General features: G+C 43.6%; 2 protein-coding genes across 3 annotated transcripts in view; one reads left to right on the forward strand and one right to left on the reverse strand.

The window, feature by feature from the left end:
• The window catches only part of SLC2A5 (solute carrier family 2 member 5), a 47,191-nt gene extending 27,283 nt beyond the window's left edge, over positions 1 to 19,908 (forward strand). Inside the window, exons 4-13 of the mRNA XM_066606867.1 lie at positions 739 to 899; positions 5,061 to 5,185; positions 6,144 to 6,296; positions 6,875 to 7,000; positions 8,943 to 9,130; positions 14,736 to 14,846; positions 15,466 to 15,567; positions 17,049 to 17,124; positions 19,203 to 19,330; positions 19,443 to 19,908. Coding sequence (XP_066462964.1) covers positions 739 to 899; positions 5,061 to 5,185; positions 6,144 to 6,296; positions 6,875 to 7,000; positions 8,943 to 9,130; positions 14,736 to 14,846; positions 15,466 to 15,567; positions 17,049 to 17,124; positions 19,203 to 19,330; positions 19,443 to 19,679 — 1,407 coding nt within the window. The 3' untranslated portion in view covers positions 19,680 to 19,908. The remainder of the gene's footprint in view (positions 1 to 738; positions 900 to 5,060; positions 5,186 to 6,143; positions 6,297 to 6,874; positions 7,001 to 8,942; positions 9,131 to 14,735; positions 14,847 to 15,465; positions 15,568 to 17,048; positions 17,125 to 19,202; positions 19,331 to 19,442) is intronic.
• CA6 (carbonic anhydrase 6) overlaps positions 19,760 to 23,490 on the reverse strand; it is a 33,014-nt gene continuing 29,283 nt past the window's right edge. For both annotated transcript variants that reach the window (XM_066606866.1, XM_066606865.1), the window contains one exon: positions 19,760 to 22,999. In XM_066606866.1, coding sequence (XP_066462963.1) covers positions 22,386 to 22,999 — 614 coding nt within the window. In that variant the 3' untranslated portion in view covers positions 19,760 to 22,385. The remainder of the gene's footprint in view (positions 23,000 to 23,490) is intronic.

Here is a 23,490-nt window from a genome sequence, read left to right on the forward strand (position 1 = left end):
GTTTGCACCTGAGACTCTTGGGCGCCCCCCACATCACACATTACACTGGCACCCAGTCCGTCTGCTGTGTGAGATGTGGGACACCGCACATTACATGCCCCATTCTCGTGCGATACTTGCATGAAAATGGAGCATGCATCAATTTTTCAATCTTGGACCGTGGGTCACAGTGAAAAATCGCTCATGTAAATTAACCGATTCAACTAGATGGGGATGAGCTGCAGTAGAAGACATAGTCCATGTGAAAAAAACAAATTGGGATATCTCCTTTAGTGCAACATATATAGATAGAAATAGAAAAATGTGAAATTTTTTGAAATACTAAAAATATATATTTTAAGAGGCCTAATGGTTATAAGAGTAGAAGCATTTATTCCTCCAAACCCTCAAACCTGCGGGAGTATGTTTTCTATAAGACAAAGAAAGGTTCATGTAGTCACATGTAAATAGTTCATCAAAATACTGGAAAATCTCCTTGTGTTATATTATGTTATATCAATGCATATGCTGATTAGAACTGATCTGATCACTGCCCATGAAATTATACAATGCTACGCCAGATCATGTCAACAGGCTGCATGTTGAAGCTTGTATAGCCAGTCTGCTGTGGATGGATGCACAGCTCCAAGGCTCCAGATCCCTGATCACATATAGAGTATTAGCACCATCTAGTGGATATTTTGAAATAATCTTTCGTGTATTTGTATTTATGTAAACTTTTTCTTTTTTTTGTTTTAGTTTATGCAAAGCTTTTATAATGAAACTTACCTTGAACGTTACGGCACCCAGCTGAGTAGCTCCCTAGAGACTATACTGTGGTCTCTTACTGTCTCTTTATATCCACTGGGTGGATTCTTTGGGTCTTTATTAGTGGGGCCCTTGGTCAACTCAATTGGCAGGTAAGTGTCTCTGTACTTTGCAAGAACATACATAAATAATACAAAAATTATCCTAACTTAATGAGAAAAATTTGCCTTGAATATCAGGATATCTTGCTGTCATTTTTAGTTCACCCAGTTTTCAGGGATGATAAAGATTTGCAGGCATAAAAGGCATGTTGCAAACACCAAGGCAAACATTTCAAGTATCGCACTGCGACTATAACATTGCCAGGCACAGTGCTCTACAGTAGTGCCAGCACAGTGCCCCCATAATAGAGCCAGTTATAAAGCACCCACACCTGTGACATCCCCAAAACTCCCATTAAAAGTGCCAGCCATGGTGCCCCCATAACAAACACAACTCACAGTGCCCAACCATGGTATCTCTAACATATCTTACTATATCCTAATGGATTCAAAAGAAGAGGCATTGCTTTACCTGAGACTAGTGATGAGTGAATTTTATGTAAGAATACATTGGACGATTCACTGAATGTTTGCAAAAAGACCGTTTTGGTCTGAATCAGTTTGATCTGAACTGGAAGTTTACCAAAATCCCTAAAACTGGTGTATAACACTGTCTAAGAGCTTTAAAGGCCCTGTATAACATTCTGAGTGAATTATACAGGGCTTTTATGGCTCTTAGGCCTCCCTCACACAGGCGTTTTTTTTCAAGTGTTTAGCGCTGCGTTAAAAGCTGTACAAAACTCCCGTTTATATTTCTGCCTTGCTCTCTCTTTTTGACTAAACTCTTTATAAATTAACAGAATGTGGCTTATACGAGTATTTACTTTATTGTAGGGGAATATGCTGTTTAGTAGAAATACTGTGTGGATGCTTTATGCTGAGACATATGTGATGTAACACTGTTTCTAAAAAAAAAGGTTTTAGTACCGTGATAGCCAGTAGAGCAAAGTGTGATTATTTTCAGTAAGAGAAACCAAGTAATCTTGTAGTTATGATACCTTTTAATGGCTAACAAAAATACATAATGTTAATGCCAGCTTTCAGACCTCACAGGGTTCTTCATCAAGGCAATAATGAAATGGAGCCGAAGAGGTATATATATATATATATATATATATGACATGTGGGATTAACTTAAAAGAATACCACAACAGAAATACAAACATAGATGTGAAGGTTTTATGGTCCCTGAATAAGTGTTAGGAGATCATCAGGTCAGCAGTGTTATCTGTGTTATAGATGTCTCATACTTCCCAGTCACACATGAATTCTTTTGGAGAGTTTAACATAAGACTACACAAAGAAGCAGACAGACAGCTGATGGACACTTGATACTACACCAGACTGGACCAAGACCCGACTCAGAAATATGTGACGGAATTGAGAATGGTCATCAGAAGCCGGTCTGTGGGCTCCACAAAACGTTTGGACTTGATACCAGAGAACCACAGGGTTGTTACATTCTATATAATTCCCAAACTACACAAAGCTGGAAACCCAGGGAGGCCAATTATTTTAGGTGTGGGAACCCTCACTGAAGAAATCTCAGGATGGGTAGAAGGTGTCCTCAAACCGCTGGTGAGGAATACAACCAGCTATTTACAGGACACCACGGAGCTACTGAACAAACTATCCACCATTGGTCCCTTCCCTGATGGCACTATCCTGGCTACCATGGATGTGGAATCCTTACATTCCAACATCCCACACAAAGATGGACTGACCACCTGCCAGGCACACCTTGAGGCCAATGAGGTTGCCTCTGAATCGGTGTTCCAACTCAAAAGATTCATCCTCACGCACAATTATTTCTCCTTTGGCAAAGAGATATTCTTGCAACTCACTGGAACCACCATGGGCAATAAAATGGCACCGCAATATGCCAACCTTTTCATGGGAAAACTAGAGAGTGAGTTTCTGGCCTTCTGCCCCAGCAAACCATTGGCCTACTTCCGCCACATTGATGACATTATAATCATCTGGACCAACACTGAACAAGAACTAATAAAATTCCATGACAGATTCAATGCATTTCACCCCACCATAAACCTGACATTAAGTTACTCGTATACAGAAATCAACTTTTTGGAGACCACCATAAAAATTTCAAACAACTCAATACAGACATCCCTATACTGGAAACCGATTGATCAGCCCACATACCTCAGATGGGACAGTTCTCATCCTAAGCACATCAAAAAGTCCATAGTCTACAGCCAGGCCATCAGATATAACCGGATCTGCTCCAACCCAACAGACAGAAAGGAACATTTACACAATCTCAAAAATATATTTCTAAATCAGGGCTACCATCCCACCTCAATTGATGACCAAATCACCAGAGCCACCAGTATACCCAGGAATCAACTACTTTAATACACAGAGAAAGAAAAAAACGGACATGTTTCTCTAGTAGTGACCTACATTTCATAGCTAGAGGTACTAAGGAAGACTGCAAAGAAACTCCATCATACTCTACACAAGGATGACTGTCTTAGAACCATATTCCCGGACCCTCCCCTTCTGTGTTACAGGCAACCCGCAAATTTGAGGAACTTTATAATCAGGAGGGCATTGCCCTCTGACATACAAAAAGGAACTTAAGGCCCCCTGTCCACGGGCGATGCAAAGTCCCGCGGCAGATCTCCGTCGCAGGAGCCGCCGCCGAATCTCCGCCGGTCAGCCCTATCTGATAGATAGACTGGCCATGGAGAATCAGGGTTATTCGCAGCATGCTGCGAATTGCCCACCGCGAGCAGAGAATCGCAATGATTCTCCGCTCGTGGACAGAGGCCGGCGAATACACGTCCGTTGACAGGGGGCCTATCTCTGTAATGTAAGGAGCTGTAAGACCTGCTCACATGTGCTGAGTGTGGACAGGATACAAATCCCCAACACACAGTAGGACTATAAGATTCCGGGGACATTTACATATTCCACGTCTGATGTTGTGTACCTGATCCTGTGCAGTAAATATCCTGTTGGGGCTCTCTACGTTGGAGAAACAGGACAGAAACTTAAAGGGGTTGTCCCGCGCCGAAACGGGTTTTTTTTTTTTTCAACCCCCCCGTTCGGCGCGAGACAACCCCGATGTAGGGACTTAAAAAAAAACCCGCACAGCGCTTACCTGAATCCCCGCACTCCGGTGACTTCTTACTTACCGGTTGAAGATGGCTGCCGGGATCTTCTCCCTCGGTGGACCGCAGGGCTTCTGTGCGGTCCATTGCCGATTCCAGCCTCCTGATTGGCTGGAATCGGCACGTGACGGGGCGGAGCTACACGGAGCCGGCATCCTGCACGAGCGGCTCCATTGAGAAAAGAAGAAGACCCGGACTGCGCAAGCGCGTCTAATTTGGCCATTAGACGCCGAAAATTAGGCGGCTCCATGGAAACGAGGACGCTAGCAACGGAGCAGGTAAGTGAAAAACTTCTTATAACTTCTGTATGGCTCATAATTAATGCACAATGTACATTACAAAGTGCATTAATATGGCCATACAGAAGTGTATAGACCCACTTGCTGCCGCGGGACAACCCCTTTAAAGCGAGGATGAGGTCTCATCGCCACACAATTATACAGAGAAAGACAGAATTGCCTGTGGCCGAGCACTTTTCTAGTTACGGACACAACTTGGAAGACATAAAAGTTATACTGAAAGGCAATTTCAAATCACAAAGCCACAGAAGAATTTGGGAATACAAATTTTTGACAACTTTTGACACTTTCAATGGAGGGTTAAATTCTTCAAAAGGATTCATGTATGACTGGGAAGTATGAGACATCTATAACACAGATAACACTGCTGGCCTGATGATCTCCTAACACTTATTCAGGGACCATAAAACCTTCACATGTATGTTTGCATTTCTGTTGTGGTATTCTTTTAAGTGCAAATTAATCCCACCATGTCTGTGCCTTGTCATAAGTATATATATATATATATATATATATATATATATATATATATATATATATACCTCTTCGGATCCTTTTTATTATTGCTTTGATGAAGGACCCTGAGAGGTTCGAAAGCTCGCTATAACACCACGAATTTTTGTTAGCCATTAAAAGGTATCGTATCTACAAGATTACTTGGTTTCTCTTACTGAGAACAATCACACTAAATGATGGATGGATGTGATCACCATGGATCTGCTATATTTAATGTTGGGCTGTTTGCTGTACATGAACATAGCTTCTGTCTATTTCAGAAAAGGCACTTTACTTGTGAACAACATACTTTCCATTATCCCAGCTATATTAATGGGAACCAGTGTCCTGTCCAGATCTTTTGAAGTCATCATTTTCAGTCGTTTGGTTATTGGCATCTGTGCTGGTAAGATATAAAGATATAAGATACACAATTGATCATGGCATTAAAGAGAGTATCATAACAACCCTTTTTTATATGACCCCAGCTCGGCGATGAGCTATTATCACCCCGGCAAGCTCCTACTGACCTTACATTTCAACCACTGTAGGGAAAATGCCCATTTAATTAACCCAATTAAGACCAAGTGCGGTATATGTACGGCACTTGGTTTTGGGCTATAAACCGGCTCCACTGTAAATGTATGGCACAGGTTTAGAGCTCCCTCTACTGCAATCCAGTAGGAGCAGGTAGGGTACTCGGCTGTCAGAGACAGCCAGGGACTCCGCAGAGAAGATTGAAGCGTATTGTATCCAGTTTTGCCTTCTCTTTTCCCGTCTACGTAGCACTATGTAATGAATAGAGGAAGCAGATGTGCTGTTTCCTCTATTGGACCCAACAATCATGTGATCGCCTGCAACCCCTAGCATGGCAGAACCAACTCAGTTTTCCCAATGACTACTGGGGATGATTTTTCCTGCAAGTGGGGCTCTTATGTATAGACGATCTGTGAAAACTGTAAAATGAGAAGAATAGAACTATAAGCATTTTTCTAACTGTTTGTGCTCATTGCCACTAATAAAACACAAGAGTGGAAAGCAACTCCAATATGTCACAAAAAATAGCAAAAATATTTTTATTGGCCCACGCAAAAAAATAGAGCCATTAAACCACCACATGTATAAAATATCTGAAACGTGTCTTTAGAGCCGAAACACCTTAATACATGGTTGGGCCGAGTCAGGCAGAATGAGAAGTGCTGTTCACTTTAGCTCATAGTCATAGAGGGGATCCTAAACAAGGAAACCCCTGTATGACATCCAAATGCCCTAATAGAGCATATGGATAGGGGTTGTTGCGGTGAGACAACCCCTTTATATATACGAGGGAACCGAATATATCTAAAGTATTTCTTATTCCACAGGCCTATCCTCCAATGTCGTCCCAATGTACCTTGGTGAGATGTCCCCCAAAAATCTTCGAGGGGCTATTGGTGTGATGCCCCAACTGTTAATCACTATTGGTATCCTTATGGCACAGATATTTGGAATTCGCATGATTCTTGGAAACGCAGAAGGTGAGAAATACTAATATGAAGTCATTTTTACTGCTCTGTTTATTATTATTAACTTGTTACATTTATTGGAAAGCCCTCACTGAAATACGTTACATGTTTCTGCTGCATCATCTCCATGTTTTGTCTGGGTCAGTCCAGAATTTTTGAGCCATTTAGTAGTAGTTGTGCTTTAGGGCTTACACAGATGGGCGTAATTTTGTCCTTTTATGCGGCTGTGATAATCACGGCCGCATAACGAGAGGAAACAAAACTACTGATTTCAATGGTTTCATTTTCAGTAGTGGTATTCTCGCTTGCTAATACTACTTGCGGGAAAGATAGAGCAGGACCTATCTTCCTATAGTTTTTTTCAAACTTGCGCACACTAGCGCAGAGTTTGAATACTTGGAAGAAAGAAAAACTCAGTTCATGCGCTACTATGCTCCATAGCGACAAGCGTAGTTGCGCATACGCCCATGTGAAGAAGCCATTAGATAATTGTCATGCCATATTACCGCATTGTGGTTGATCTCTAGCTCAGACTGATGACGAGACATTGTGAAGTTAATTTTCATCAATCGTGTACTTTTCTATGGCAGGTTGGCCAATATTACTAGCACTGACGGGAATCCCTGCTGTGCTACAGCTGATGTCACTACCATTCTTCCCTGAAAGCCCAAGATACACATTGCTGCAGAAAAGGAAAGAGGATAAAGCCAAGAAGGGTGAGTTTTAGTTAATGCATACAGACAGCCAAGAGCAGTAACAGATTGTGGTATGAAGCTCATTGTTTTCAATACAACTGGGGTCCTCAACTACAGTATTATGATAACGGGAGTCTAGTACCCCCTTTTTGCTGATTCCTGGATGCTACATTCCCAATACACATAGCCCATGACTACCATAGACTTGAAGTGCATAGAGAATGTGGTATCTGGATATTGGCCAACATGGGCCACTGGATCCCTCTTCTCTTGCTAGGTGAAGTTTCCAGAAATGAGATGCACATCTATCAGGTATTTATAGTAATAATTATGAGAACACAACTTTCAAGCAACTGTCCAGTTCTGATTTAGTATGCATCATTACACTTAGAACCTAGAAGCTGCTTTGATTGACCAGTGCTGCCCATGTGAGCAGTGATGGCCATTCTCAGACTACCAATTCATACAAATGCATGAGGTATATCAGGTAGTCAGAGAAGCAGTTTGGCCATCTTTGTTTGTTCGGGACCAGAGGGTCGTTTTAAGCCCGTCGTAATATCTGCCATATTTATATGGCACTGGTGCTATGTAGTTAGCATCAAGCTCAGCCCTATCTGCAGCAAGTATCAGCTGTACTGCCTACTATGGCTGACACTTGCTGCAACAGCTAGAATGACAGATTACCCCAATCTTGGTTTAACTCCTTAGATAGAGTGTTCAAAAGTGACTATGAAAAACAAAAACAAGTCATCCCACAAACACGAAGCCCTCATACAGCTTTGTCAACAGAAATGAAAAAAGTTAGGGCTTTCAGAATATGATGCCACAAACATTTTTTGTTTTTTCAAGTATTTTTATTGGGCAAAAGCAGAAAACCTAAAACAAGATTATAGTTGTGCTGTCCCTGTAGTCATATTAACCTGCAATATAAAATTAACATGTCACTCCAGTCTCCAAGACTTTTTTAAAGCTGCACCAGTTTTATGAAATGTGCTACCCTGGACAATCAGGTTAATCACCAATATCCACAGTTTACCTAAAAACGCACCTCTTTAGGTAGGCCTATCGTGTTCCCTAATCTAACTCTTCTCCATTTACCCCTCTTCTATATTCTCCCTAAGGTCCCAACCCCATTATCCTAACTGCATCCCCCAAACCCCATACATATCACATCTGCACATAGAGAGATACTGGTTGGTGACCGGTTCATGCAGCTGTATGTATACTACTCTATTTATATAAAAGATGGTATATAAATAGTAAGAAGATTAATGTAGAAAGTGTTGGCCCTTTAATATATATTGTTGGAGAGATTCTAGAGGGTGATGAGGAGAATACAAATCTATTAAATAGCTTTTTCTCCAGTGTATTCACATAGGAAAATGAAATGTCAGATGAGATGCAGAGTGATAAAGTAAACTCTCCACTAAATCTCACCAGTCTAAAGCCGCCTGCAGACAAATGGATTTGCATTGCAGAATGCACAGTCGGCGTCTGCACCGCGGATCCGTAGCAAATGCCGTCCGTCAATAGCATGCTATGGAAAAAGCGCTTTTTCTTGCACACGAGCAGAAACCAATTGTTGTTTCCGTAAGCAGAGGAAAGATCGCCGCATACTCTGTTGTTGCGTAGATTCCACATGGACAGCTTCCATTGAAGTCAATGGAAGCCGTTCGACCCGGGGCCCTTCTGCAATTGACATTGTGGAAAGGTCGTGGATTCTGGGTCATCGCAGGGGAAAAATGTGAAAAAATCTGTACCGCACATTTACAACAAGACGTGCAGACTTTCCTCTGTACAGAAAATTAAGGGAAACTACAGATACACGCAGAGGCAGGCCGGGCACAGGGTCGGATTTCACTGCGGCCTCCCGTTATCTGTAGTGGAGGGTGAACTATTGGTTTGATACATACTTGTATACATCATGGATCTTTGAAGCTGATGTTTATTTATTCCCCCAAAGCACTGCAGCGTTTGAGAGGCTGGGATGACGTGGATGCTGAAATAAAGGAGATGTATCAAGAAGAACAATCCGAGAAGGTGGAAGGACAACTGTCAGTCAGGAACCTGTGCACTTTTCGTCCACTTCGCTGGCAACTTATCTGTATTATTGTCATGAACATGGGACAACAGTTGTCCGGGATAAATGCGGTGAGCCGAGTGTTCTAAACTGTCCAATGATTTAGTATTTCAATTATAATAACCATTGCTACGCAGTTTGTCCTTATCTAGGTGTCCAGAGATGAGTGGCGCTACAAAGGCACCACTTATCTCTTCCTGTAGAAGCAGTTTATAACAGGAGAATCATTTCCATGTGTCAATCGTTATTTGACTGATATGTCGTGCTTCCTTTTCCTTCAGAAGGAGTTTCTCCAGCATCAGCAGCATTTATTATGTATTTGTAACCCAGATAAAACACAAGTAACTTGCTGCAGACTTTCTTTTTCCAAATGACAGGGGCATTTTATATCTATCAACTAATAAATCAAACATACCCTAAGGCCCAATGTCCACGGGCGGGTTTGATTTGCGGAATCCGCGCAGGGCACCAGTACAGGAGATCTGCAAATCAAACACCCATAGGGAAACGTGGGCGTCCAAAAATGAAATAAAACATGGAGATTTTTGGTCCGGAAATAAATCGCAGCATGCTCTATTTCAGTGTGGTTTCTGTAAGGATGGCTGACGTCAATTGAAGTCGTCTAATCCGCAGCATTTCAACTGCGGACGGGCCGTGGAATCTGCGGTAAAGCAGGAGTTTAATAATAAAAAAGCCTCCACTGTGTATGTGCGGTGGTGCACCGGCCGATGTTTCCACACACATCCGCAGTGAAGAAAACGAAGACCCGGTTGGGTGAGCAGAAGACCTGCAGTGTCCACTGCCATGGGCAGGGTTGAGTTCCACTGCAAGCTCCCATATGTGGAATATGATCTGCCCACCAATGGACATGAGGCCTCAGGCTGAGTTCTCACACAGCAAAAAAAAGTTTGCAGCTAGAACGCAGCCTAGCCGCGGCAGCCAACAGTCACACAATCTTGCCGATAATGTTGGCAGTGTAGGAACGCAGCCTAAGGCCGCATACACATGGCAGAGCCAGATTCCGCATGCGGAATCCCACAGCAGGACCCAGTCCTGGCAGCAGCAGCATCTGCGCATACCTGTCTTTCTTTCTCTTCATCTGTACTGCAGATGGTCCGCATGGCTCGCCATCGGACATACACAGTACAGATTTTTTTTAAAAACTCCTGCTTTTCCCGCGTCATTACCAAGTGATGACGTGGTATCCACAATGTCAATTGTAGAAGGGCCGCTGGTCGGACGGCTTCCATTGACTTCGCTCAAAAGTGGAGCATGCTGTGACTTTTCCTCCGTGAGCGGAAAACGCAGTTGGTTTCTGCTTGTGTGCAGGAGGAATCACTTTTCCATAGCATGTTATGGACGGTATTTGTTTGCTGAACCCGAAGGTGGATGTGCAGGCAGCCTTAGGGCTCCTTTCCACTGGCGATAGCAATATCGCTGCGACAAAATCGCAATGTTAAAAGTGTTACGATGCGAGACATCTGGTTTTCCATTGCTCGCTATGGGCGACAGAAAAATGCAAAATGCTGAAACACTCCTCCTGCTGCGATTTTTAATCCTAACATCGCAGCTTGCCCTTAAACATCGCTAGTGGAAAGGTTGTCATAGAACAACATGTGTGGGACTTTCCTGCGAGAGCTCGCACTCTCGCATCGCACTGAAAACACACGATTACCTCACCAGTGGAAAGGAGCCCTAAGAGTGACTACCCAATAGCATCCCTTGTCCCTTTCCCAGCTCCTGCGCTGTCAGTCTCCTCTCTGTCGTCCCATCTGTGCTGCAAACAGTGCTCCATCCTCCTCCTGCGCTGCTCTCCCTTGCGAGGACAGTGACAGCGGGGCCAGCAGTTATGCTATGGCGGTGGCAGGGGGGGGGACCGCAGCTGGGTGCTTACATGGACGGGAGCGAAGGACAGCGAGAAGAGAGTGACAGCGGGGATTGCAGCTGCTGGTGCATTGGTGGCGGCAGGGAGACTGGAGCTGGGAGCTGACATGGAAGGGAGCAAAGGGCAGCGAGGAGAATACCAGCGGGGTCGGCAGCTGCTGCGATAGCAGCAACGAAGCGAGGGCTGGGAGCTGACAAGTCAGTCAGCGCAGTGACGGGGGCAATCAAAAGTTGTGGGGCGTGCCTTTACCTCCACCCATTCTCCTTGCCTGCTAATCAAGTTGTGGACGTTGGTTGTGGCCATGCCACTTGTTTCCACCCATTGTTCTGGTGGAGACAAGATGCACCAGTACCCTGTCAATGTGAAAATGAGACCTCAATTAGGCTGGTTTTAGCGCAGTATAGGCACATGAAAAGATTGCGGCTATATTGCACTAAAAATAGTGTGAACAGGCGATGCCCAGCTATTAATTCTCGAGCCTAATTAGCAGTGATATTGCCCATTCACACGATTGGCAGCTGCGTGTTATTCAGCTCGCATAGGAGTCTATGGAAACGCCAGCACATCACAAAGATAAGTCAGATCCTATCTTTTTTCGCAGCACGGACCTTAGATGAGAGCATTGCACACGCATGTCCTATCTTTGTCAGGTGCGAGTTTTTTGTGCATTTAAAATTTGTTCATGTGAACGTTACTATAGGAAACCATTGGATCTAATAGACATGATCTTTTCACGCGCCTATATTGTGCTAAAAGCCCAATCGTGTGAATGAGGCCTTACTCTGTGAGTACCTAGTCCACCCACATGTAGATTTATAAAAGGATAGTGGGATAATATCTGCAGGATCTCTATGCAGTCAATATGTAGTTATGGCCAGCAGATTTAGATGTATATGGATGCATTGCGATGTTATACTATAGTCTTCACACATGATGGATGTAAATTACCGTATATACTCAAGTATTAGCCGATCCGAGTATAAGCCGAGTCAATAGGTTTTACCACAAAAAACTGGTAAAACTTATTGACTCGAGTATAAGCCTAGCTATACTCGAGTATATACTAGGTAAAGAAAAAATGCAATACTCACCTCCCAACCGGCATCTGTGTCCCCGACGCGATGGTCTCCCCGGCGGTGCGGCAAGCTGCTTGAGAATTCTCCCCGCTGTCATCTCCCTGCTCGGCTTTGAATTCCCCCGCTGTCAATGCTGTGTAAGTAAGCACTGTGATTGGATTGAGTGACAGCCAGTCACAGCCGGTGCTCGATAAACCAATCACAGCCATTCAGTGATGTCATCCACTGATTGGTTGTGAATCATCGAGTTCAGGCTGTGATTGGATGGCACTTGATGCAATCACAGCGCTTACCTATACAGCGCTGACGGCAGGGGAATTCAAAACTGAGCAGGGAGTATTCTCAAGCAGCTTGCCGCACCGCCGGGGAGACCATCGCGCGGGGACACAGACGCAGACTGGGAGGTGAGTATTGCAGGTTTTTTGTTGTTTTTTTTTACTTCACTCGAGTATAAGCCGAGGGGGGGCTTTTTCAGCATAAAAAATGTGCTGAAAAACTAGGCTTATATGGTAATTAAAAAGACACCAACTAAGGTAAGCAGTGCAGTTCAGCTTCTCACATCATATATAGGCCTCCTGTCCACAGGCGGACTTGCATTGCAAAATTCAGAGCTGGATTCCACCTCCAGATTTCGCAGCAAATCCAGTACATAGCATACTGTAGGAAAACACGATTTCCTATCCATGAGCGGAAATCAATTGCGATTTTCCACTCGTGAGAAAAAAATCGCAGCATGCTGTGATTTCCCGTGGGATACGCATGGCCGGCTTCCATTCAAGTCAATGGAAGCCGTCCGTTCCGCGGCTGTTCTGCAATCATCATTGCGTAATGGCTGCGGGAGCCTCATCATCACTATCACGACGGCGCAGCATCCTCTTAACTGCGCATGCGCCGGCCGGCACATTCGCAGAATAGGAGGCCACGTCATCGCCATAGTGATGGCGCGGCGTCCACTGCACTGCGCATGTGCCACCTGGCACATTAGCAGCTCAGGAGAAGACAGAGAAGACGCTGGACAGGTAAGCAGGCCTGGCACCGGGTTGAACTCTGCTGTGGGAATCCCGCATGCAGGGTCCGACCCACCTGTGTGCAGGTGGTCACGCTTGGGTCACCGGCCGGGCACCGGGTTGTTCCATGTAAACACGACCACCATCTGGGTGACTAGTGAGAATTTGTTCACTAGTCACTTCCTTTCAGCTCACCTAAAAATAGTTGCTTGTTGATTAATTATCGTCTGGTGCAAACAAATAACTTTGCAGGGACCACAAAATCGAACAGGTGAACAATTGCTCTGTGTAAATGAACACAAACATCAGTCGTTTGTACACTTTAGAGACTATTTTGAGTCCTATTCAAACGATTGTTGTGCCGTGTAAAGTTATCCTAAGAAAATTGAGTTGTATCATTCAGTGAATTAAAGTGCTATAAAAGTAATGAGGGCACACAAAAGCCAAAGCTTTTCCTGACAGTGGTCCATCTTCAGGGCTTAGTCACACGGGCGCATCGGCACCCGTACACGGGCGCCGATTCACCCATGTGACTGAGCCCTTACTGCAGGAAGAAGACGGCCGTACTTCAAGACGGACGACTCCCCGCAGTGCTGAAGAAAGAACACATGACTGGCAATGAAGCCGGTCACATGTTCTTTCCTCCGGCGCTGCAGAGAGATGTCCGTCCTGAAGTGCGGCCGTCTTCTACCTGCAGTTACACAGGCGCCGATGCGCCCGTGTGACTAAGCCCTCACGCTGAGTTAGGAAAGTCTGTCATATCCTTATGTTGGAGAAACAGTAAAAACAAGAAGTTGGTCTCATAAGGGTGAATCAGTTGGCAGCCGGCACATAGCAGAGCGGAGAAGACGCTGGCAGGAGGTGAGCCTTGGGGGTCACTGCAGGGGCACGGCTTGTATCCCGCTGCGAGAATTCTTGCAGCAGATCCGACCCGGCCATCTGCAGGAGGCTATAAACAGTATTTTATTAATAGTGACAAAGTGGGGTGCCCAAGTAAATGCTACCATACAGCACTTAAATAATACCAATATATAGTGTTTAAAATACAGCTCTATGCAGTAAATAATCTATTAGCAGTGCTGCAACATGTTTAAGTAAATTTGTTATATAATTAAAGTGGTTATCCAGGCAAAAATTTTTATTGAAAAGCTGTGGTGGAAAAACATGCTCACCTCATCTGATCCCCCCACTGCTCATAGTCCATAGGTACTTGGCCCCCATGCTTTTTACTTCCTGCAGCAAAGTTGGTGTCACCGGCAATAAGAACATGTGATCACTGCAGCCGATCACCAACTTACTTCGGCCAGTAATTAACTGCTGCAGTCACATGTCCCATTGTCACTGACATCATCACTTCTGCAGCCGGGAGTAGAGAGGACTGGGAGACTGGGCTCTGCTAAAACTTGAGTAGGTGAGGTATGTCCTCATTTATGATTTTTGACTGTAGTGAGCAGCTTTACCAAAACATTTTTTGCCTGGATAAACCCTTTAATATTATGATCGATGGTGTTCACAAACCTTCGGTGCCAGGTCATTTGCGCCACCCTCTTCTTTGGGTCATGTACCCCTTAAGCCTGGTTCTCTTTAGATTCCCCACTCCACAGGCCCCATAGCAGCTACAACGGCCATGTCTCTGGTATGAATACCCTTAACTTTTCATCTGTTTGAAGTCATCACTTGAATGTCTACTATCTTCCATCTTGTACAGGTTTATTACTATGCAGATACGATATACGCACAAGCCGGAGTTCCAGATGGGATAGTGCAGTATGTAACAGTAGCCACAGGATCTGTCAATGTGCTGATGACTTTAGCTGCGGTGAGTCCAATATTGAGTAGAGCTCATTACTGATCAAGTAATCATTAGGAACAGTTTCTTTTCCATGGTAGTCAGCTGCTCTGCAACCACATGCGACTCATGGGCCTCTTTCCTGTGACTCCTTACCCTCCAACCCCATGGCAAACACCTGTCTAGAATTCAGTGGGACAGTCAAGCTTTCCTGCCACTATCCTGGAATACCATACCTGTGCCCTAATAAAAGGCATCACTCATAGATCACTTGTGCCCAGTAGACGTCTCTAGTATCCAACTATACAGATTGCCACAGGAATAGATGGCTATATCCAATGAGTGCTCACATGTACAGTAAGTTTAATTACAAACCCAAAAAGAGATAAGAATGCTGCCATGTAATGGGTAGTGTGACTAGCACATTTCTATGGGCATTACAGTAATTGCACTGTGGGCACTTATATGTAATTATTTTATTGCCACTGTTACGTGGAGGTACATTTAAGGATAGACTTTATATCTCCCATGGCAATTAGCCAGTTGCCGCCTTATTTAAAGAGCCCCGGTATTGTTTTTAAAAATGGATTTTAATGGTCATATGTATACTAATATTCCATGTGTCGTGTGTTTGTGCTTCTTTCTTTAGATCTTCTTTGTGGACTCTTGGGGAAGAAGATTACTAATGCTCATGGGCTTTGGGACTTGCTGTACCGCTTGTGTTGTGTTGACCATTGCACTTGTTTATCAGGTAGGAGAGTTGTATCTCATGGAGATTTCCTTGATATTTGTGAAATTCAGATACATTTTCTTTAATTTATTTGTATCTATTGGTAAAGATTTTTTGAGGTTATTTTTAAGAGTTTATTACTTTTTCACCAATATTATCAAAATATCAAAACGTTTGGATTTCTGAAAAGGCATCATTATATGTAGACTCAATAGGGGCAGCATTAAACCCAGTTTCAAGTTAAGTAACTACAAAGACTGTCTCTACAAGGCAATGCTCATATGTGTGTCAGAGGCTCCTTTTGGGAGCCTCGTGCATAGATCCATCCAAAAATCCTGGACAGAATAGGGTAACATGCTGCGCTGCTTTGTTTAGAAAAATGCCAGACAGCATAACAGAAGCCTGACTGAACTCATTTTAGTTAATGGGCTGCATCTGCAACACTTTGGTTCCATCACTGGAAGGGTCTGGATTTCCATTTTTCTGTTACAATGATGGAACAGAAGAATAGAAAGCATAGCACATATATGTATTGCATACACTGCCCACTGATTTTAATGGGTACAATGTATTGTATGTTCGTCCAACTCAAGGCCCACATGCAACATCTACCCCAGGATCGCTATGATTGTGGCCCAAAGGGAATTGGGGCTCGCGCAGACTGAATATTGAGGAAGCGGGGCCACAGATAGTACCTGGTAGTGGGAGGCTGTGAGCTTCCATTCACAGATAGGCTCATACAGATGACTTGGCAGTGGGTGGCACTTAAAGCTCTGTGACTGTTTGACTCTGTCACTATGGGTACAGTGTGCGGCGGCAATTCTCCCTCCTGTCCTTCCAAGTCCTGACTGCTCCGATCCAGAATTGAGGTGAAGAAGAGAAATGGTGGTCTCATCTTGGTCAGCCAACACGGCGTGTCCCTATCGTGGTTTCAGAAGTGGGTCTATGGCCGTGAATTTAATGTATGCCTGGACAGGTTTTTATGGCCAGGCTTTCGCATGCAAAAGCAGGCACTGACTCCAGTCTGGAGTTCATATGGCCTGGCGGCAGCGTGGATTGTTCGGGGGAGGATGAGGGTTGTTTGGGGACCCAGTGGAAAAATATGCGGGTTGTATTGGGACGAAGTGGAGAGTGATGGAGGTTGTTTGGAGGACAATGGGGGTTGTGAGAAGGACTATGGAGGACGATGCCCTGAATTGTTAGTGTTTGTGTATGTAATTTGTGGCCCAAGTCAACTCTTCTTCTTTCAATATGGCCCAGAGATGCCGAAAGTTTGGACACCCCTGATGTAATACTTCATTTCTCCAGAGGTGATGCTGCAGGCAAATTGAATGCTTTTTCTAATGCGGCATATAGACAGGGCTTATCATCCTGAGACAACTTTTTGAAATAAAAAGAGTTGTCTCTTTTAGGGCTGTGAGAACATAATCCATTTGTAATTAAAGTTAATATAGAATCAACAACTTTGGTTAAATTATATTAAATGATTGTATTTTTTTCAGACAACCGTACACTGGATGCCTTACCTCAGCATTGCCTGTGTCATCATCTACGTTATAGGTCATGCGATTGGACCAAGTGAGTGGATAGAATTTTGATTTGAATCCAATGTTTAAAGGGGTTGTCCCGCGCCGAAACGGGGTTTTTTTTTTTCAACCCCCCCCCCGTTCGGCGCGAGACAACCCCGATGCAGGGACCTAAAGAAAGCTTACCTTAATCCCCGCGCTCCGGTGACTTCTATACTTACCGGTGAAGATGGCCGCCGGGAACCTCTTCCTCCGTGGACCGCAGCTCTTCTGTGCGGTCCATTGCCGATTCCAGCCTCCTGATTGGCTGGAATCGGCACGTGACGGGGCGGAGCTACACGGAGCTACACGGAGCCCCATAGAGAACAGGAGAAGACCTGGACTGCGCAAGCGCGGCTAATTTGGCCATCGGAGGGCGAAAATTAGTCGGCTCCATGGGAACGAGGACGCTAGCAACGGAGCAGGTAAGTATAAAACTTTTTATAACTTCTGTATGGCTCATAATTAATGCACAATGTACATTACAAAGTGCATTATTATGGCCATACAGAAGTGTATAGACCCACTTGCTGCCGCGGGACAACCCCTTTAAGCATTAAAGGAAATAATCTAGGATTAGAAAATACATGGCTGTTTTTCACCAAAAATAGTGCCCTACCTGTCTGTAGGTTGGGTGTAATTTTAAAGTAGTGCACCATTCACTTCAGTAGAGCCTGGCTGCAATACCAGACAAAATCCATAGACGGATGTGGTGCCGTTTCTGGAAGAAAACAGTCAGGTGTATTGTAGTCCAGGGCAACCCATTTAAATTGATAACATCTAGGTAATCATACACAAATTAAATTATATTCTAAATACATTACATACATTAAACCTGACTTATTGACTTCGAGCATGAGGGTTATGATCTGTCCATCTAGCCATACTTTAGACTGTTACATGTTAACCAGTACATAGGTCGTTACAGGTTGTCTTTGTCCACAACGCAGATGCTGAGGCTTACCATTACTTATTGATGCTGCCATGGGCTGACGCAAGTTATATTTCAGAATATGAACTTACTAGACCATTTTGCAATGTCCTGCTTCTCTGGAATTAATAATACTATATGAGTTAAAGGGATTTTCCACGACTATAATAAGTAAACGGGTAAGCTGCCGCTGAGGCGCTGGGCCTGTATAGACAATGAATGAGCCATGACACTCATAGAAGATGTCATTAATGTTATAAAACCAGAAAATCCTTCAAAAGGGCCTCTGAGAAATCAGAGGTGGAACCTTATTGGTTGCTACTAGAGATGAGCGAGCATACTCGCTAAGGCAAACTACTGAAGCGAGTAGTGTCTTATTCGAGTACCGGCCCACTCATCTCTAAAGATTCAGCTGCCGGTGGGGGGCGGGGAGCGGTGGGGAAGAGTGGGGAAGAACGGAGGGGAGATCTCTCTCTCACTCTCTCCCCCGCTCCCCCCTGCTCACTCCTGCAACTCACCGCTCACCCGCGCTGGCAGCCGAATCTTTAGAGACGAGCGGGCAGGTACTCGCATAAGGCACTACTCGCTTGAGTAGTTTGCCTTAGCGAGTATGCTCGCTCATCTCTAGTTGCTACAGATACTTCACTTTTCCTTTGCACTGGTCCATCAATACTAAAAGGGATTTCCAGACAAAATACTATTGATGACTTATCCTGAGGATAGGTCATCAATAGTTGATCGGCTGGGGTCCACTGGGACCCTGGTTGATCAGCTCATCGGGTGCCCACTGTCAGTGCCACAAATACACAAGGGTAAGTAGTGGAAGCTGCTACTCCTACTCTTGTATAGTGTCCAGCGCTTGTAATTTTAGGTGCAGCTCTCATTGAAATCCAAAAGAGCTGTGCTTGCAGTTACAAATGCCGGACACTACATAGGGGTCGGAGTAGCAGCTCCCGCTCTGACCCTTGTATATTTGTAGCACTGAAAGCAGGGCAGAGGATCAGCTGATCAGCTGGGGTCCCTAGTGATGGACCCCAGCAAATCAACTATTGATAACCTATCCTGAGGACAAGTCATCAATAGTAGTTTCGCTGGAATATCCGTTTAATGATTACACAAAATCATGAGTAGTTATGTATCTATTGTCTGTCTGTCTCCAGGTCCAATTCCCTATGTTATCACTACTGAGATTTTTCGCCAAGCCTCCCGCCCTGCAGCCTTTATGGTGGCTGGTAGTGTACACTGGTTATCCAACTTCACGGTTGGACTCATTTTTGAGTTCCTAAGGGTAAGAGTTCTGTTTAGCAATATTTATTGAAAAGTATGAAAACCCCTTTGGTAGAATTTCTACTTCATTGATTGCTTAACAACTTGACGTGTTCTTTAATGTTTCCTTGCAGAAAGGATTAGGCTCCTACTGTTTCATCCTTTTCGCTGCCATCTGTTTAGCAACTTTCCTCTTTATATTTTTTGCCGTTCCTGAAACTAAGGGTAAAACATTCCTGGAGATCAGTCAGATAATGGCAAAGAGAAATGGTCTGGATGAGATAACAGACTCCAAGGAATTCCAGGATCTCAACCTACCAATAAAGGACACCACACTGGAGCAACCAGATCATGTTAACACATCGCTATGAGCATTTGCATCCATGTAGTTAAATACATTGATATGAAAAATAGTAACACAGACATTTTCTAAAGAACACTTTAAACATGGTACAATTTTTTATTTGCTTTATTTGTTCGTGACCAGAAAGAACAGATGTGATAAATTCTCAGTGTTGATTTAGTCAGTATTTCCATTGTCCATCACTTGTAGATTTTTAGTATAGTAATAATAAAAATGTTTTTATTTTGTGTTTTTAAGCAATTTGTGTTAATTCCTGCATCACACAACCAACAGTAGCTTCAGCTAAGACAGAAGAGGAAAAATCAAGTCTTAGGGTTCCTACTCACTTGCGTTTTTTAATCTCTGCGTTCTTTTAACGTGATTGTCAATGGGACTTTCTAATGTTAAAAACGCATCGCAAGTTTGTGCTTTGTGCTTTTTGTGCGATGCGTTTTTAACATTACCAAGTCCCATTGACATTCGCGTTTAAAAAACGTAGCGTTAATGCAGTTTTAAAAAAACGCAAGTGGGTAGGAGCCCTCAGGGTGGCTTCACGCACAGCATTTTTTGGAAAAGGGACTTACAGATTTTGACGCAGTTTTTTGAGCCAAAGTCAGAAGTGGATCCAGCAGGAAGACGTACAAGTCCGTCTTTTATAGTTCTCATTCTTTTGTATTCCACTTTTGGCTCAAAAAAATGCATCAAAATCTGCAAGTGTTTTTTCCAAAAAATGCCGTGTGTGTCGCCACCCTAAGGGCTCAATCACACGGGCTTGTGAGTGTTTTGATCCGTTAATACGCAGAGTATTCATGGACTGAAAAACTCCTATTTCGTGTGCATTGTGTTCCTTCTGCGGGATTTTTGTGCTTGTAAATACGCAGTGTATTTACACAAGCAAAAGATATACAGAAGGGACCATTGTTTTGATGCGCAAATACGCAGGTTTTCTGTGTGTATTTGCACTGGCCCATTCATTTCTATGGCCTATTTTGGTGCGTAATATGCACCAAAACAGGTCGTGCCCAGTATTTTTTCACGCGACTGAAAAATCGCTTAAAAAATAGGCGTAGATGTGAATGAACTGCTGGAAATCAGTGGCTTCTGTTCACTGCGTATTACACATGCGACAAAATATGTGAAAAGAAGATTGGGAAGAGGAATATATATATATCTATATATATCTATATCCATATAGATATGGATATATATAATTATATTTTTTGCTTTTATTTTAGAAAATATCTCTAGCTGCAAATTAACCGCAGAACTGCAGAATATCCACAGCAATATGGATTTCTTGCAGATTCTACTTCTGTATTGAACTCAATGAGGAAAATCTGCAGAATAAATTGACATGTTGCAAATTTAAAATCCACAACAACACAGGTTAAAATGATTGTCCAGGCCTGGAAAAACAAAGATGGCGGCACCAGCTTCTCTGACTACTTCATGCACACTGTGCATTAGTGAGCATCATTAGTCTAACACACTACTCCTGCTTTGATTGACCGGTGCTGCCCATGTGAGCCGTACTGGCCAGTAGGAACAGCATGTAGTGTCTTAGACTAAGTGCTTAGTCACACGGGCGCATTGGCGCCCGTGTTCCTGCACTAAAAGACAGCCGCACTGCAGATGCGGACGAATCTCCGCAGCGCCGGAAGAAAGAACATTTGACTGGCTCCATTGCCGGTCATGTGTTCTTTCTTCCGGCGCTGCGGAGAGGCGTCCGTCCCGATGCGCCCGTGTGACTAAGCCCTAATGATGCATACTAAATAATGCAATGTCTACATCAGACAGTCAGAAGTGGTTCAGCCAACTTTTTTCCAGGCCCGGAGGATCGCTTTAGTTTACTCTGCAAATTCTTTCTGCGGCCTGTGAATAAGATTTCAAGAAATCTCATTTGCTTGGCTCAAACTGTCATATGTGGCGTATTTTCCACATGCAAATCTGCAGTGTATCTGCCCTGGGTGAAATACCCTAAGACTTCAAGTTATGCCTCTATGTCTCAACAATCAATACATTCTAGCAAATTGTATTATAAATTTAATCTTAAATTACCGATATAATTGGAAGAGAGAGGTAAGATGAGTGAATCAATGTTATCCCAAGTGATGTATAGTTTATTATCCAAACTGTTGATAAGAGCAGTAGAGCGAATATGTAGTCTTTCAATAGATTCTGCCTGTTGGAAAATTACAAAAAGTGGCACTATTTGTGAGAAGGCCACCCTTATGGGACCATTTACACAGGATACAGCCAAATGCGTATGTGCGGAATTTCACAGCAAAATGCACAGGTCTAACTGCAGATTTTGATGCAGAATTGCAGGCGGGTTTTAACTCCTTTTCAATTCCGCATCAAAATCCGCAAATAGTGGATTGTGGCACAGAAAGTACCACGGCTTGTGGTGCGTCATGCGGCCTATTCTGTTCCGTGTGAATGGTCTCTAATAAAATGGAACTAAATAGTTATTCCCATTTCAGAATATCCTGCGGATATGCCATAAAAGTCTGATAGGTGTAGGTTCCCCTCCTAACACAATGAGCTACATTGTTCCAGTAACTTGTAAGCTGCGCAAACAATGTAGCTCGCTGTACTATTGACTTCTATGGGAGTTACAAAAACAGCATAGGTCAGCGGAGGCCGGCCACTTCTTATTCGGTAATGTTACCATCAAGATACCTTTAAGTAAAAATTTTCAGTAGAGATAGAAAGTATATAGTAGTAAAATGATTCAACAGCTATTATCTGCCTCGAGAGTGACGCCACCAAATACAGTAATGGAGGTGTCTCCCCAAGATATTAGATCTCCCTTTATTCCGGGAATTTGGCATTTACTTAGTGATAAAATCTCTTCAGTATTTAGCAGGTGACTCCAGAGGTGAAGTTGAGTTAACCTACCAAAGAAACCATTATTAAATATTCCAAAGAGATCAAATCGGTCTTTTGCAAGAAGAACTCTACCTCCAGGTTTAACTTCATATCCTTTCTGGATAATTTTCTCTTGACCTTGAAGTCCGCTCACCCAGAGCTCAGAGTGTCCGGAGGAAGAGTCCCATCGTACACAGTAATGAACCCAGTCCTCTGATGTGTGATGTATGTTAAATTCAACAAACTTCCCTCCAATCCATAGATATATGCCGGCTCCTACACTCAAGACAAGTTCGTTGTCACTATCTGTGGTGGCGTAAGAAAAGACATGCTGATTGCCTTTATGCGCGGTTCTCACCCACACACAGAGAGTAAATTGAGTGAGCTGTAAAGGTTTAACTAGATGAACTTCCACGTAAGCAGCTTGCTGAGTCTTGGAAAAATAGAATGAGGGATAGTGCGGAATTGCAGGAGTACCTATTTGAGAAAGAACACATGGAGATGTAGTTAGTCTCTAGAAACATAATAAGTACAGGGTTATTACAAATGATCTGCCCAATTTGAAACACTTATAACTCACATTTATTGACACTCAGATACATAAATCTGATATCAATGCAAACAGAAACTCAAAAAGTTTTGTTGCACCACATCCAAATTGTTTTCCACATTAGAGGTGTTCAATGTTAGCCCCCTTTGTCACTCGACACACATCGGACCTGTAGTCAAGTTCCTGCCATACACGTTGCAATGTCTTCTGTCATCATGTAGGGTGGGTGGTAAAGGGGGCATGTAGACTCTAACCAGAGAAAATAATCAATGCCTTCCTCTGGATCAACATTGGGGGGTAATAGGGTGAACTGGATGGATATATGTCTTTTTTCGGCCTTACATACTATGTTTCTATGTTACAAGGCATAAGGTCCGGGGAACATCGAGGCAAAGGAAGAAGTTCACTAGCATCACAA

Source organism: Eleutherodactylus coqui, chromosome 6 (assembly GCF_035609145.1).
Source record: "Eleutherodactylus coqui strain aEleCoq1 chromosome 6, aEleCoq1.hap1, whole genome shotgun sequence".
Classification (NCBI taxonomy): Eukaryota; Metazoa; Chordata; class Amphibia; order Anura; family Eleutherodactylidae; genus Eleutherodactylus; species Eleutherodactylus coqui.